This window comes from Pezoporus flaviventris, unplaced genomic scaffold (assembly GCF_033815535.1).
Source record: "Pezoporus flaviventris isolate CSIRO_AGI_PZ_B2104156 unplaced genomic scaffold, CSIRO_AGI_Pfla_v1 ptg000041l, whole genome shotgun sequence".
NCBI lineage: Eukaryota > Metazoa > Chordata > Aves > Psittaciformes > Psittacidae > Pezoporus > Pezoporus flaviventris.
Genome location: NW_026892589.1, coordinates 13,060,863 through 13,076,475, shown reverse-complemented (window position 1 = coordinate 13,076,475; position 15,613 = coordinate 13,060,863). Strand labels below are relative to the sequence as shown.

Genomic DNA, 15,613 nt, shown 5'->3' with positions numbered 1-15,613 from the left:
AGAGCTGGGTCTCTGCTGAGACCGGCGGTCGTGGGGGGGGGGCGGGGGGGAAACGAGGTTGTGAGGGAATAAGGAGAGCGGGGAGGAGAAGGGGAGAAACAAGAGAGAACAAGGAGAGAAGTCGGGTCGGCCAAGCAGCGAGCGGAGGGAGGGGAGCCGCGGGGAGGGGTCCGCCCGGCCGCTGAGAGGCGATGGCGGATATAGACAAGCTCAACATCGACAGCATCATCCAACGGCTGCTGGAGGGTGAGGGTCCGGGAAGGCATGGGGCGGGTGGCCGTGGGGTGGGTGGCGGCCGTGAGGCGCCTCCGTCGTCCCTCTTCAGCCGCCGCTGATGCACCGCGTCCTGCCCGCCCGGTGGGGTCGGGGGACCAAAATGGAGGGGTTTGCCGAGGCGCTTTGTCTTACCGGGGCTCGTCTCCGCCTCCCCCCCGGGCGGCTCGGCCCTTCAGCCACAACTTTTCCCTCAGTCCGTGTGTTTCCGAGCTGTTCCCTGCTCTCTGATCCCTTCTGCGCTCCCTGGTGCAGTGTTGGGACCAGCCGGCTGCCGCTCCTTCTCCTCCCCTGCAGCTCTTAAGGAGATGCTTAATTTAGTATAATTTTCGTAGGAAAGTGTTTAAAAACCCCTGGCTTTTTCTCTTGTCTTCCACGCATGCACATGGGGTCTGTGCTTTGGCTGGGTAGTTGTGGGGCTCTGGAAATAAGACCTAAAGAGTCTGTAGAAGCAGGTTTTGAAAAAGTCTTGAGATTTGTATGGGTTTCAGGCTGTCGTGGGTTTAGCTTTGATGAGCTGCTGGCGTTAATGCTACCATTGGGATTTGGCTCTTAATTTGTAACATATGGTGGCTTTTTAGGTGTGCAGAGAGGGTTGGGTTTTGGTGTTTCAGACAGTCTGTGGAAGGGCTTATTGTCTTGTATAGTTAGGGCTTTGGGTTGGCAATACTTGCTTGGGAATTTCTTAAAGGAAAAACTGAGAAGTTGCAGGGCATGTCTTCAGCATCATTCCTTTGGTTGCAGGGGTCAGCACCATGCTAGAACTGTCGGCTGATTGTAAGGCAAAAGGCGGAGAAGTAGCCGGTGGCGAATTTTCTTCTAGGCATCAAGGAAATTCATCATTCAGGGAAGGAAGCTAGCCTGAGACAGCCTCATTTCACATATGGCAGGGCAAAGCATCTCATCTGGGCTCAGGCTTGAAGAGCTGGGTCAGGGATTTAACTTCTTTCCATTTGGCATGAAGTCATGGGATCAATTGGGTTGGAATCTGAGATGTTGCTGAGACAAATGGTGAAGAAATGTCTTTCGGCTGTATCGCACCCTTTCCTTGTAAGATGTGGCTTGTGTAATAGCTTCGATAGCAAAAGGGCAGGCAGAGGAGCAATAGTGCTACTCTAGAAATTACTTGGAATTAAAAATCCTATAGATGCATTATGGGATTATTGAGCTTGAATAAGTAAAAGTAAATAGGGTTTTTCCTCTGATCTGTGGAGGTTTTTGCTTGTTACCAATTTAAGCTTCCCTGGTTTAAATTATTTAAAGGCTTCCTGTCATAAATTTAGACCAGGATTTTCCTAAAACTCTACTAGTGTGATTTGTAGATCCCAGGTCCTGGATGTCATATGATTGATGACATATTAATACATGCTCAGCTGCAGGTATTAATTACAATTATTATTTGATATCCCCTAGTGTAACTAGTGCAAATGATTAATATCAAAAACATGGAACAAGATAATCCTGGGAAGAGAATGAATCATTTTGAATTATTTCTCTTGTTTAAAGTTTCAAAAGTAGTGTGATGTACTGTGTCAGTGTGTTCTGTTCTTACCCAGCTTGTTTCAGTATTATACATTTGGAGGAGATGAGCGTTCATAAATCAGGCTTCCAAATGTTTCCTGACAAGATCTTCTGAGAGATGGTTCATGCAACGCAAGGTGTTACCTGAGGTTGCATCAGCTGCCAGAACTCTGAAAGTAATGTTTTTCTTCTATTGACATTTCAGCTGGGATTTTGGATGCCTTGAGGCAATGATTGTCTTTTGATATTTAAAATAATTACCAATGTTAGTAACCTGTGCTAGTGCTTTTTTGTTGCTTAATAAATGTCTGTTACAAACATCTTTGCCAGACAGAGTAATGATTGACCTTTGTGGCAGTCTGTCATTTTTATATCTTCTTTTCCAAAAAGGGCAAAAAGGTAATGCATTTTAGCAACCACTGCGATTTTGAGTGGTAAATTGTGTAAATTACTGTGCAAACATGGTTCTCCTCAGTTGTTTAAAATGTACTTCACGTATTCTTTCCCTGAAATCATTAAGGTCTGGCTGGGGTAAGTGATCTGAACCTCCAAGGTGGAGATTTGCATTGTGCTAAATAGAAGGGGAAAAAAAAGTAAAGTATGTGTAAGGATTCTTACCCTATAGACATTTGGAGCAAACAAGAGAGACTTTTTCACTGCAGTTCTGGTAGAACAACTGCATAATGTTAGTTACCCAAACTGGTGTGCCTCTGCCACAACTCTGTTAAGAGTTTCGACCTTTATTTGCGTGTAAATTAAAACCATACTCAAGCATGAAAACACTGCAAAATCTGCTTTAATAATCAGCTTACTCAAAGTTGTCCAAATCCTTATGCAGGCTTTAATTTTTAGAGCAGTATGGTCTTTCATTAGAGCTGTCGTTAAACTGTATGCTTTTTATAACAGTTAACTTTAGGTGATTTTGCTAGTAAAATAACAAACTCAAGTGTTAGGAGGTACTTGATGAAATACTTCAAATCAGTGAGAAACTACAGTCAAGTAGGTATTTGTGGTTTATAATACGCCTTAGTGTTGTGCTGTTGGAAGAGATCAAGAGAGCTTCGCTGGTAATAAGTCTGGTCTAATGGTCAAGATGAAGTGAGGAGTGATTAATGAATTACTCTCACTTTTGTTCTTAATACAGGGTATTAATAATGTATTTGTGAGGGAGGTTTACTTGTTTTCTGTCCTGACTTCTCTGATGAAGTGATACTATTCTTACTTTTCCCCCAGATAGTAGATACTCTCCCACCCACATTAGGCTAGTTAGCTGAAATTATTAGTTTGTTCTTTAAAAGCCCTGGAAGTGCCTTTTTAGCTTCTCATTCGAAGGTAAATATTTTAAGTCTTTCTTGCTCTAAATGTTAAGAGTACAGAGCCATTTGGCTTTGAAATGTCACAAGAAAACATTGTTCTCAACCTTGGAAAGCCATTCAGTAAAAACATTGAACATCCTGAGCTTTTTTGCTGTAATTGAATTTATACGGGATGTTTTACCTTCTTTACTAATGAGGTTTTGTTCTGCTAGGAACAATCTTGAGTACAGGTTGTCTAATCATGTTACTTTTAGTAACTGTACTAACAATTTTCACAAGAATAAGGCTTTTAAGGTATAGTAAATGACAGTATCCTTCACTGAGTATTGAAATGGTTCTGAAGTGTCCTTGATAGTGGATAAAGTCTCAAATACTTACAGAGCTAACTCACTTTACTGAAATAAGATGGGACAAAAGAGCAAATTACTCTCCTTCTAGGAAGAGTATTGTAAGACAGCAGGTTGATGGTTCTGAGTTTGCAGCTGTGTGTGGCTGCCAAGTCAGAACTGCCTCTAGACTAGAGGATGCTAGAAAAGCTCCCTGTAAGATGAAAAATCAGTGACATTTTGTACGGTCATGGAAGGGGTTCCAGGAAATGGCAGAATTCCTGCTCAGCTCCAGGTAAAAAATGAGTGACAAATCCTGAGATGCCAAGTATAAGCATGGCTTCCTTTCCGCGTCATGTCAGATGGTGTTCCTGACTTGAGCCCCTTATCAGTTTCCTTCATCGGCTGTGTTGGCAGCTTTTCACAGATAAGCGGGGTCTGGTTTGAAAAAGGAGCTGATAGTAGTGTAACTAGAAAACAAGATTGAAATGCATTAGTCTTACCATGGTAACGATAAATGACAGGGTAAAATAACACCATTCAGCATACCTAACTGGAACCAAAGTTGAAATACGCTTCTGAAAATATTTTCTGTGCTTCAGCCTCTGCTAATGCTATTAAGTGAAAACCAAATGATGAATGGAGGCTACTTAGGATAAAGCCATGTGAGGCTGGAGTGATGGTAGCCATTCTGAAAGCTAAAATCCTGGTTAATGCACTAAAATCAGCAAAAAGACTCTAAATCCTCAAACTTTTCTGTTTATACACCCACAGATTTCTATTCCTGGTAAAGCCTGTTGTATAGCTGTCAAGGAGATATTCTCTCTAATTTGCTTTTAATGGGGAAAGAGGATCATCCAGTTATTAAAAATAGTTGAACCAAAGAGTCTGGGTAAACTTTTGCTGACAACAGTGAGGGCTGTTTCTTAGAAATGCAGTTTTCCTCTGATATTTTTTTGTTACATGTTCCACTAAATACAGCACTCACTGGGCTGAAGGGTCACTTGCTATTCAGCTTCATATACTGCGATAAGTGCCTGTGATTCTCACAGTTGTTAATATGAAATGTGTTCGGATTTTACTTGAGATGGGTTGGGGTGCTCTGATAAAGTTTCTAATAGGCAAGCAGCACTTCTTGACCTCAAATAATATAATTTTCTGTAGTTTGTAGAGCTTCGTGTTAGCCATTTCCTGCTGTGTTGCAGCAGTTTATAATAACAGGAAAAATGGGAGCCCTGCGTTCAGAAGACGAGGACTAGATTCCTATCAGTGCTGTGGATTCAGTCACATTCTGCATTTACATCTCAGTCATTAAAGTGGAAGAATTTGTTATCTCTGAGTATTTGTGATGAGTGTGTGTTTACTGCATAGCTCTCTCCAGTGTGGAAGTAGACTACAAGATGAGAACTTGTCAGTGATGCAGAATCTTCTGTTTGATAATGCTGCTGTGAACTTTCATATTAAAAAGTAGACTACAAATTTCTCGGTTTAGAGGCTTGGACACTGAGGAGTTGCTTTTCAGTTTCACTTTTCAATCTAAAATGATCTGATCAAAGTTGGTAGTGCCTGCAAGAAAGGAAAACCTTTTCTACATCAGCCACTTTCAAGTTACTTTCTTTCATGCCGATGGTGCAAAACTGTCATAAGGAGCTGCTAAAAGTAAGGTGAAAAACAACCTGCAGTATTTTTGGAGATGTCTCTGGGATTGCAAACATCTTAATGTAAAAGGTGGTAAAATTGAGAGATCTGTTTAGTAGCCAAAAATGAACTGACCTCCTGATAGACGATTTTCTTTAAAACATTTTCGGTACAAGTATTTAATTTTGTATCTCAGTTGACAGCTTTTCAGCTGCAGCTTTTCATGTAATACAGGAAAATGAGATGTATCAATGAAATTTCCACTATTTTTGAGTTCTCTTTTTGAGTACTTCCCTAAGCATATGTCCCTTTCATGTTAACCTTGAATGAGGTAATATAATCAGTTTTATAATATCATTTGCCTTTGTTAAAGGGTTGTGTGGCACTAAGCAGAATATTGGGAAATGCTTGTGATTGGATGTGGTGCAGAAGTCTGTTGTACTCTATGTGCATGTGGTCTTCCGACTGTTGTACTCTCTAGATCCCATAGTTCTTAACCTATTTATCTTTCACAAACAAATGTATAAAAGTTATCCTGGGTGTCAAGCAGTGTTCTAGCTCCTGGCAGCTGCAGCTATGTTTTGTACTAGCTCCATTTGCTTGCACCAAGATGTCAGGGGTGCTGTAAAATTCTTGCTGCTCTTCCTTTTATTTTCCCCTGTCTGCTGGGGTGGCTGTAGCACTGCGCTCACCTCTGTGTAATACACTTATTTTAGAGCTGGTGTTGTTTGTTGCTTTCCTGCAGTTTTCCTCCTTGTCTTGGAAAGCAGTGTTAATTTTAACAGTTGGAACCCATGTTCAAGTCAGTACCTCTGCAGGCATCATCCAGGTTCCATGAGTGATCCTTTCTGGAGTCTTTTCTGTCCTGAGGAGAGCTTGTTTTTCCAAAACTTCTCATACTTGTACAGTGGAAAAGGTTTGTTAGAAGACTGCCCAGACTGGACACTGAAATTAAAGCTCTCAAAAAATCATTTTTAAGAGCAGTAGCATCTCTGAAAGAGGATGTGAATAAACTACTCTGGAAATAGTGCAGCAGTATGTGGAGACCAGGCACAAATAATGTATTACTTGAAATGGGCTGACTTTTTTTCTCAGCTGATTAATCATTAACTTGTTCCACTGCAGTTCCAGTCTGTTGTTTGAGAGAGGTTATTGTTTATGCGTTGAAAGAACAAATGTGCGAGTACAGCCCCATTGGCCTGCTCTTTTGACTTTATGACCAAGCTGCCAATTAGTATTGTACTTGTCTGATGTCTGTGAGCTGCTTTGGTTTGGTGCAAAGCAGAGAGGACAAACTGTAAACACAACATATTTTTCATAGTATATTATTTTTGCCTCTCTTAGTGAGATTAAGTAATGTGAAGGCTCAGAGAAATCTTTCTAAGTCCTAGAGACTGAACAGCCTGCATTTCATTGCAGATTAGAAAATCCTTGCACTAAAAATACAGATTTCTCAAACCAACATGCACTTCTGCATATTTGGTGCTTCTGAAGCCAAAAATATTTTTTCTGAGCTTCTCAGGATATATAGGTCAATGTGAGAAGAAGTTGAACATGCTTATTTCTTCTGTGCCCATTCCATGTTGGATGAGAGTGGTCTAAATGTCATTGGCAGGCAGTGTGCTACAGAGCTGAATCAGATTGTCCTGTTCTTCTTTCATCCTTCTGGTGTCTCTGCTAGTGAGCTTGTGGACTGCAACAAAGCATTTTATCTTGTCAAGGTTTTCTGCCAGTAGGTGACTAAAACTGCAGGAATATTATACTGGTTAAGTGAAAATATATTAGAGAAGCAAGGAAACTTGTATCTGAAAACAGTTTCCAGATTTCATTTAATCTTCAGCAGAAATGAATGCATATGCTTTATTCATGAGCTTTAGTGACTCAGTGCGTGACACAGTCCATATATTATTTTATACTTTATGGATGTGCAATACAGAGTTTGGTTTTAGCATTTTCTAACAAGACCAAGTCATAGAAAGTTAGATTTTTCAGCTTTTGAGAAAGCTAAAAACAAGTGTAGTGTATTATCTCAAAACCAAAGCTGAATTGTAAAATTGAAAAGCAGGGGAAATGTTAACATAATTCAGGCAGCTGGCCGCTTGATGCTATTAATTTCTGTTCCTTATTGCTGCTGGATAGTTGGCATTTTGAGTAACTTGCTCATTGCTTGGGAGTGTTTGGAAAATTACTGTATGGATGAAAAAATGATTGTGTGGATGAAAAGCCTCATGCATGATAAGCTGCTGTGACAAAGATGTAACTTTCATTTATATGCTCCATTACTTTGGATGTTTTAATGGAAGACATGAAGTTTAGTGGTAATTCCAGTGTTGTCATGTAATGTCAGAGCTGAGTGATAATACACAGGCAGTGAGTAGTGAAGGAGCATGTATTGCTTGAAAGATAACATTATGAAAGCCATGGCTTTTGACCTACAATTAAGTTAATACGACTGTTGGTATACATTGTAATTTGAACTAAATTTTAATTTGAAGCTTGTTTGAGGAAAAGTCTTGTGGTTTAGGGGGTTGTCCATGATTCTGTAGGGCAGCCTGTGCCACCGTGACCAGTACTTCTGGGAGTCAGTGTACGGGCTGGAATTGTGGTAGGAATGCTGTAAGTGCTGGTAGAAATTGCATCCAATGACACTTGATTTTATGGATGGATATTACACAAGCATTATTTTATTCTTGGTCTAGATAAGATGTATGCTGAGTCAGCAGTGTTTCTACTCTTAATCAGAGGCTTGCATAAAAGTAGGAAGCTTCTGTGCTAATGAGGAATTGTAATGCCTTTGGAACACAACAGCTTTTGTTCTTACTCTTCCTAAAACATGCCCCCTGCTTCCCCACTTTTCCTCTTGCATTTCTCTCTTCTTCATTCCATATAGTGCAAGGCCCGAAGTGACAGTACAGATATTTGAGTCTGTAGCTTCCAGATTTCTCGCTCTGAGGCTAAACAGTATCAAGGGAGTTAGACTCTAATGGTATCTGGAAGGTTATTTAGGAATTCGGGAAGGTAATATTGCATAGGTTCTTTTATTTGAAAGGGGTCAGGGGTTGTTGCTTGCTTTTTTTTGCAACTGAAGACCAAGTTTTTTTTGGGTAAGAGAATAAATTCTTCAGTTTCAATGCCATCTGAGTTGTGCACAGTAAGCCCCTTAACTAGGCAACATTTCCAGCAATGCTTCTGTTCTGGAGGTGTTGTTAAGAGTGTTTCAGGCATCTGAGGCTGAAGTTCTGAGGTCATTTGGCTTTGATGCAGCTCAGCCAATGGGTTATGTGGTAGAAGATGACTTTGCTTATTCCATAATCTTACTGGAGCTTGGAAGAGGTTTTTATTGCTTCAGCCTTATCTGTACTCTGTGTTGTTACTGGTTTGACACCAAATAAAAATAAGCTGTACCAGTAATGGCATAAACACCATTTTTATTTAGTCTTATCCTAACCCTGATAAAAGCTGCTGCGTGGAACTTGGCCATAGGTAGCGTATTGCTGCCATAGAAATGTCCTTTGTATTTCTGGGCAACAGAAACGGGGCATGGGGTGATAGGTAAATGGAGGATAAGCTGTGCTGGTGGCTGTAGAAACATGTCTGGGTCAAACTGGTGTCCTTGTTGTCCATACTAGGACAGAAAGCTTTGATAGATACTAAAGAGAACCAACTATTTTTGAATTGTTTTAGTGGGGGAGAGTGGAGCGTTAATGGAGGGGGTGAAGGACTGAGGGAAAAAGTAGTCTGAGGCTGGGAGATAAATGTCCTACTGGCTTGTCTTTTACTGTGCTCAAAGGCAATAAGGAGAGCTGTTTTGTCATTGTGATAAAAGAATATTTCCTTATGTATAGTTCTGACCTTCCAGTCATACCCTTGTTTTTTTTTTTCCATGGCTGCTAACTGCATTGTAGAATGGGGCAGTACAGTATTTATTGGTAGTGCAGCCTTGTTTAGATACTGTTTTGGGCAATTGTACAAGCTTCCCTAAACTGTCATATATTTCAGCTACCAGGTTGATGATTAAATGGGAGCCTTCCTTTTCCCATCTTCAGATGGCTTTCCAGAGAACAAGTGTGTAACTGCTTCAGTAAAAAAAAAAAGTCTATATAGTCTCATTGTCCAAGATATGTTTTATAACTAAAAGGACTAAACTGATGCTATTTAAAATGTGGCATTTAATGGGGGAAGTGTCAAGCCTTGAATTCTGTTAAAAGAAAGTAACATACAAATGAAACAGAAGACGCTGCCCTTTCTCTGGTGACAAGACAGTGCAGTTTCACCTCAGCAGACTGATATTACCCTGCTGTCATCTCATTCTGCATTGCAGTGGCATTTAGTCTCTTAAAATAACAGCAGGGTTGTTGATTTTGATAACTGAGTTCTGACTCCTTCCAACAGTGCGAGGATCAAAACCAGGCAAAAATGTCCAGCTTCAAGAGAATGAAATCAGAGGATTGTGCTTGAAATCCAGAGAAATCTTTCTGAGTCAGCCTATTCTACTAGAACTTGAAGCTCCACTGAAAATATGTGGTGAGTGCTGTGATCATGATTTGATACCTGGGCAGGGGGCGTCAGGTAAATGCAGCTCTTAAGCAGAGAACAAATGCCGAATGTTATTTTCACTTACTAACAGCAAAACTGATAAAGGATTGTAGCAAAAGGAAAAATAAACCCCTGCTGGATGCTTAGGGGTTTGGTTTCACCATACTTGTACACAGTGGCGTTCATTTTGCAGCACTTTCATGTCCAGTTATGCTAAAAGAATGAAGAATGTCAAAATGAAAACCTCAATAAATGCACTTTTAAAAGCTTCCAGTATTTTATCCTATTCCAACACTGAGGGATTTACGTCAGATTGAAGTAGATTGTTTAGTATTAGACACCGGTTGTCTAAAATTGAGTTAGATGCAACTGAACATACAGTTGGTTTCTCAGAATCTTGACTTTGTTTTACAAGTGTGAGTATTTCTAAGTAGCTACATACATCTTAGGGCAGTTAACCATTGTGTTACATAGATGCCAGACTTCAGAATGTAATCATTTTATATCCAGTAAGATAAACTGATTTTTAAGTATGTTGTATGTCACTGCAAGTTTTTCCTTTCTGAAGCATTGTTCCTTTGTTCTTTCTCTAGAATCAGACAAAGAATGTAGCAAAGGGTCACTTACATATCATTTCCAAATAATCTTTGCAGGTGATATCCATGGACAGTACTATGACTTGCTTCGACTCTTTGAATATGGAGGCTTTCCACCAGAAAGCAACTACCTGTTCCTTGGTGATTATGTTGACAGAGGAAAACAATCTTTAGAAACCATTTGTCTTCTATTGGCCTACAAAATTAAATATCCAGAGAATTTTTTCCTCCTCAGAGGAAACCATGAATGTGCCAGCATCAATAGAATTTATGGGTTTTACGATGAATGTAAGTAATAGATGTGTGCATCATCATCTGGGGATGATGATGATGATGCTGTATACTTGGGTGAAGTTAACCTGAAGAATGGGCTGGTGTTTACAGTGGTTATGTTACAGTGATTGCAGCTACTTCATATTAAGACCTGTAATGTTTAAAATAAACATGGCATTGCTACACAGTTAATGTACCAGCGCTGTCACTGCAGGGTGCATTGGTAGACCTTACCCTAACATAAGAAGCAGTTTTATAATGAAGTTGGAGTGTATGTTCATGTTTCAAAGGATGTGACTTAATCCAGATAATGTGAAGGAGATAAAACTGATAAATTAATTGTGCAGTGAAGCATTCTCACAACTTGCATTATGGGACAGACTTGGCTTGTAGCTTACAAGATGTACACTCCATGTCTCATTTCTCCTTCAGTGAGGAAACAAAGATGTGTGGTATTTCAGAGTTGACTCCTTGGAGATTAATCACAGGCTTAGTCATAGGTGGCAAATATGTTCAGGGTTCATGTCTGTTTGGAGAGTTGTCTTGAAAGTAAAACTGTAGTAGTTCCAATTTTCAGTCCTGTTTCTTTGCCTGGGGAGATTATGTGGTACAGCAGAAGAAAATCTGCTTTCCAGGAACTGCTGTTTTCCCTTAAAGAAAACAGTAAATGGCAAGTTTTTCCAAAATGGATCAAATTCTCCAAGGGATAACTTTCTGAAGCAGAGTTGGGACTGGAGAGTCTGGCTACCAGCAGTGGGATGTTGTTCTGTTGTCAGACCAGTGCTGTCCTCAGAGCTGCTTCAGAGCACTCTGCCACACTGAAAGAACCTCTGCAACTTTCTTCTGAGCAGTGAAGTGCGTCAGTGGGTATCAAGAGATAAATTGTGTATAGGTTTTAATGCTAACTTTTTGCAAGCTTTAGTAAACTTAAGGCTGTTAGGTTGACTGTAGTTGTGATGGAAAAGCATATTGACTGTTTTTATTCCAAAATGTCTTCCAGGTAAGAGAAGATACAATATTAAGCTGTGGAAAACCTTCACAGATTGTTTTAACTGTTTACCAATTGCAGCTATTGTGGATGAGAAAATATTCTGCTGTCATGGGGGTGAGTTCCTTAGTCAGTACATAAGAAACTAACACTCTAGTGTCAGTCATGGCAGTTTTATGTTTACGTTGGTGAAGCTTCAGAATCTGGGGGATTTTTTTCTCTGCCTTGGTGCATGCTTGAGGTAGGGTTGAGCTGGATTAGTGTCAGTTTGGTGAATCATTGAGCTGGTAATTTTGTCACTTCAGACACAATTATCTGCTTTTCCTTTTGTACCAGAAGGCACACTGAATAGCCTCTCCTTTTGAGTAAAGAGTCATTGTAGGTTTTTTTAGGCTTGCATGACTGGGAGTTTTATATGCATTGTGAAAACATGGTTTTTCGTAGAATCGAAGAATGATTTGAGTTGGAAGGCACCCTTAAAGATTGTTTAGTAGAATCCCCCCCTGCCAGGGCAGGGACATTTTTCACTAGACCAGGCTGCTCAAAGCCCTGTTTAACCTGAGGGGTTTGGAATTTCATTTGTAGAAGTGGGCTCTGTTATGCCATGTGTTACCTGCTTCATGCTGCTTTTCAAAGTAATGAAATACATATTGCACCTTAAATGTTTTATCACTTGCATGTGCCAAGAAATCTGTATCAGTGAGAAATGGTATGAGGTCTGTTTGACACTGTATTTCATCTTGGCAGGCCTGGTGGTTAAAATGAACCTACCAAGTGGTTTCTAGTATTAATGCCTCTTATTTAACAGCTCTTTTATCAGACACTTACAAAATACTACAGTGAGATTATAGTAATCCTGTAAAATGTAGAAATGACTTTGCTTATCTTGATTCCAGTAAATAATCTAGTAAATGGACATATCCACAAAGCGACTTGTCTTCTGTTACAAAAGCTTTAAAACGAAAAGCAGTTAACAGTGCAAGTGAGTTATGTAAAATCAGTTTGAATACAGATCGGTTTTGTTTTAAAATATTAGCTCAGTCTTGAGAGCAAAGTTGGATTAAGCTCTGAGCTGTGTGTGTCTTACAGGCCTGTCACCAGACCTTCAGTCAATGGAACAGATCAGACGAATCATGCGCCCCACTGATGTACCAGATCAAGGTCTGCTCTGTGATCTCCTGTGGTCTGACCCTGACAAGGATGTCTTGGGATGGGGTGAAAACGACAGAGGAGTGTCCTTCACATTTGGTGCTGAAGTGGTTGCTAAATTTCTCCATAAACATGACTTGGATCTCATATGTAGAGCTCATCAGGTATTCTAGTTTTGTACATTAAACTGTAATTTGGGTCCAGAGGGATCTGAGGTGCTTACCTGGTCCAACCCTACCCGCACATACTAAGTGCAAAACAAACCAGTGTGAGCCTGAGTTGCTGAGGATCTTACATCTGCAAGGGTCAAGATTCCACTGTCTCTGAGCAATTTGTCCCAGTGTTTAACAACCCTTGTAATGAAACTTTTTTTTTTCTTAATACATATAAACTGTTGCTGGATTCCTGATTCATAAACCAGACTGTCTTGAACCCAGCAGAATCCTGGTTTTCTCATTCTTAATGAACTCTGAACCAGGTCCTGCTGTGAGTTTCCTGTTCCAGTATGAAGGTCTGGAACTCATGTTCCTTAGATGTAGCCAGTCTGTCAGCAGCTGGCTGGATTAAAGCCGCTTTGCACTTTGGCAGGAAATTGTTCAGTCTTAATATTTCTGCTTTCTCCCTAAAGGTTGTTGAAGATGGGTATGAGTTTTTTGCAAAAAGACAATTGGTAACTCTCTTCTCTGCCCCAAATTACTGTGGAGAATTTGATAATGCGGGTGCCATGATGAGTGTGGATGAAACTCTAATGTGCTCTTTTCAGGTATGGTATCTGAAGGTTTCACCTACTGGTTAGCGCAGTTACACTTTAAATTTGTTCTGGTTAGAATCACTACTTCACTGTTACAAACACGTGCTGCTTGTTTCAAATGGATCTTTACCAACACGTAAACAGGGCTGTGCTTGCACTTACGTCTTCAACGATGTGATAAGCCCATGCTGATGTGAGTAGGTGAGCTGCTTTATGCTGGGTTTAAATCGTCCAAGCAGAGCTCTCAGCTGTCTGCCTGCTTCCATTGGTGCCAGCTCAGATCAGCTGCTCTCAAGCCCTTGTCTGAGCTCTGAGCAGGAAACACATTTAATTCCTGGTGTGCTGATGACTTGCTCAGATGAGCTGTACAGTGCTTTTACGCGTGAGTTAATTGCTTGCTGGTAAGAGAGTTAAAGCTTTGTGCTAAACACCTGAACTATCTTTTTCAGATTTTGAAACCTGCAGAGAAAAAGAAGCCCAATTCCAGCCGACCTGTAACACCTCCCAGGGGCATGATCACAAAACAGGCAAAGAAATAGTCACTTTGGCACTGCCTTGCTGGGACTTGTATCATAGTATATAACCTCCATTTTTAACACTGTCATGTGTACTGTTCAGCTTGCTCAAAATAGATAATGTGTTTGTGGTTTTACTTTTGATTTGATGAATGGCATTTGCTGGTTGTACCAGCAAATGAAAGACTTTCTTTTTCTCCCTCCCAGGAAGAAAGTTTTAAACTGTCCTTTTGCTGGTGTTACAGCTGTGCTCCACAGTGTCCCACATTCGGGGTAATCCTACAGCCGACTTCCTGACCTGTACAATGAGTAGTGTAAATGCTTGTTTTCTTCTTTAGGATCTAAAGAGGGCACTGGTGTGCTGTGAGAGTAGAGATTTGTTACTGTCAGAAATTACATACTGTTTATACAGACCACTGTGAACTTTTTTTTTTTTACATTTTTTGTTTTAAAGGGATTTTCTTTTAATGTCGTGTCACGTACACGTTTGTTTCATTGCTGTCAACATTAGAAATAACCTTCAGCCTCACCAGGCTTGCTGGGATGATGTATATTTAATTCAGACACTCCCCCCTCTCCGTACACTTCCAATGAGAATTAAAGCCATCATTTTAAGTGTTTGTGTCTCTTTCCTGAAGCCAAAGTTCGCTTTGCCTGTGACCCACCTCGCCGAGCTGGCAGGGCTCTCCTTTCATCCCACCTTCCTCTTGGAGACGGAAGGAAGTGCCGACTCAAAATAGCAAGTAGAAACGCTGTGCTGTTGGTCCTGCTGTGCTCACAGTGAACACGTTTTTGTACAGTTCCCGTGTGGTCGATCGAGTGGAGCATTTTCCAGCGGCGGCCGTGTCGGACGGACGGGAGCTACGGAGGTGGCTCTGGATCTGCCGGAACGGGGTTTGTGCATTTTAGCCTAAAGACTTTGTTCTACGAACGTAGACAATGGCTTGGGAAGCCAACCAGGGGCGTCGATCTCGATCTCCAGTTTCTATGAATCTCTCACAGAATCTTGTTTTTTAAATACTGTTAATCTTTTTTGGACGGATAACAGTGTACAATACCATGTAGTGAAAATCACTTATTAAATGAAGAAGTTGTTAAATCTTCTCAGTGTCAGTTTATCACAACATAAACACTCCTGCTCCCAGAGGATGTGACTTAGAGAAATAAATTTTTCTGGAAACCCCCACATTCTTGGTTTGGATTTGTGTGAGCTACCAGCACTAGAGATGTGTGCCGGGCACGCTCGGCTGTGTTCAGCTTTCTGTGGTTTGAGTGGGGTTGTTCACTCAAGTACTGCTCTGAGAAGGTTGTAGCTGAGGATGAGACCCATTTTCTCTGGTTCTTAATTAAACAGTGAAGGAGGAACCACTGCCAGCTGTTTTGTGGCCAGGTTTGGTGTGCCCTAGCCAGTGTGGGTCATGTCAGGGTGAAGGGTGAGGTGTGATGTGGGCTCTGGGCGTCTCACTCCTCCATTTGCCACTTTGTGTGCCTGTGGAAGACACTTTACGAGTCCAATGAGGTAGTGTGCCTGCTGCTGCAGGGGGAGATTGGGGTGAGCCACCAGTGCTGTTCTGGTGGCCACTGGCGAGTTTCCCCTTGTTTCTGGACAGAGCTGAGCTTTCCTGACAAGAAAAGCAGCCCCCAGCCCCCATTACTTTAACGTAGTTCTCTACCAAATCCAAAAACATTTTTCTTCCTCCAGGCACCTTGTCCCCTCTACAGCTAATAACC

The 15,613-nt window shown here is 41.0% G+C and overlaps 1 protein-coding gene across 2 annotated transcripts; it reads left to right on the top strand.

The window, feature by feature from the left end:
• The first annotated feature begins 79 nt into the window (after positions 1 to 79).
• On the top strand, positions 80 to 14,981 carry PPP1CC (protein phosphatase 1 catalytic subunit gamma). Of its 2 annotated transcripts, XM_061466373.1 has the most exons (8): positions 154 to 246; positions 1,830 to 1,970; positions 9,467 to 9,598; positions 10,264 to 10,494; positions 11,480 to 11,584; positions 12,557 to 12,780; positions 13,245 to 13,379; positions 13,817 to 14,981. In XM_061466373.1, coding segments are annotated over exons 2-8 (918 nt in total). In that variant the 5' UTR covers positions 154 to 246; positions 1,830 to 1,969; the 3' UTR covers positions 13,907 to 14,981. The 2 variants fall into 2 exon arrangements, with proteins under 2 accessions (XP_061322356.1, XP_061322357.1); XM_061466372.1 differs by lacking the exon at positions 1,830 to 1,970 and having other exon boundaries at positions 80 to 246.
• Positions 14,982 to 15,613: the final 632 nt, after the last annotated feature.

Bases quoted from the DNA above. Each gene is read 5' to 3' on its own strand.
- PPP1CC (XM_061466372.1), top strand. From the start codon at position 192: ATGGCGGATATAGACAAGCTCAACATCGACAGCATCATCCAACGGCTG. The intron at 247-9,466 runs GTGAGGGTCCGG...TCCTTCCAACAG, and splicing joins CATCCAACGGCTGCTGGAGG to TGCGAGGATCAAAACCAGGC. The intron at 12,781-13,244 runs GTATTCTAGTTT...TTCTCCCTAAAG, and splicing joins TCATATGTAGAGCTCATCAG to GTTGTTGAAGATGGGTATGA.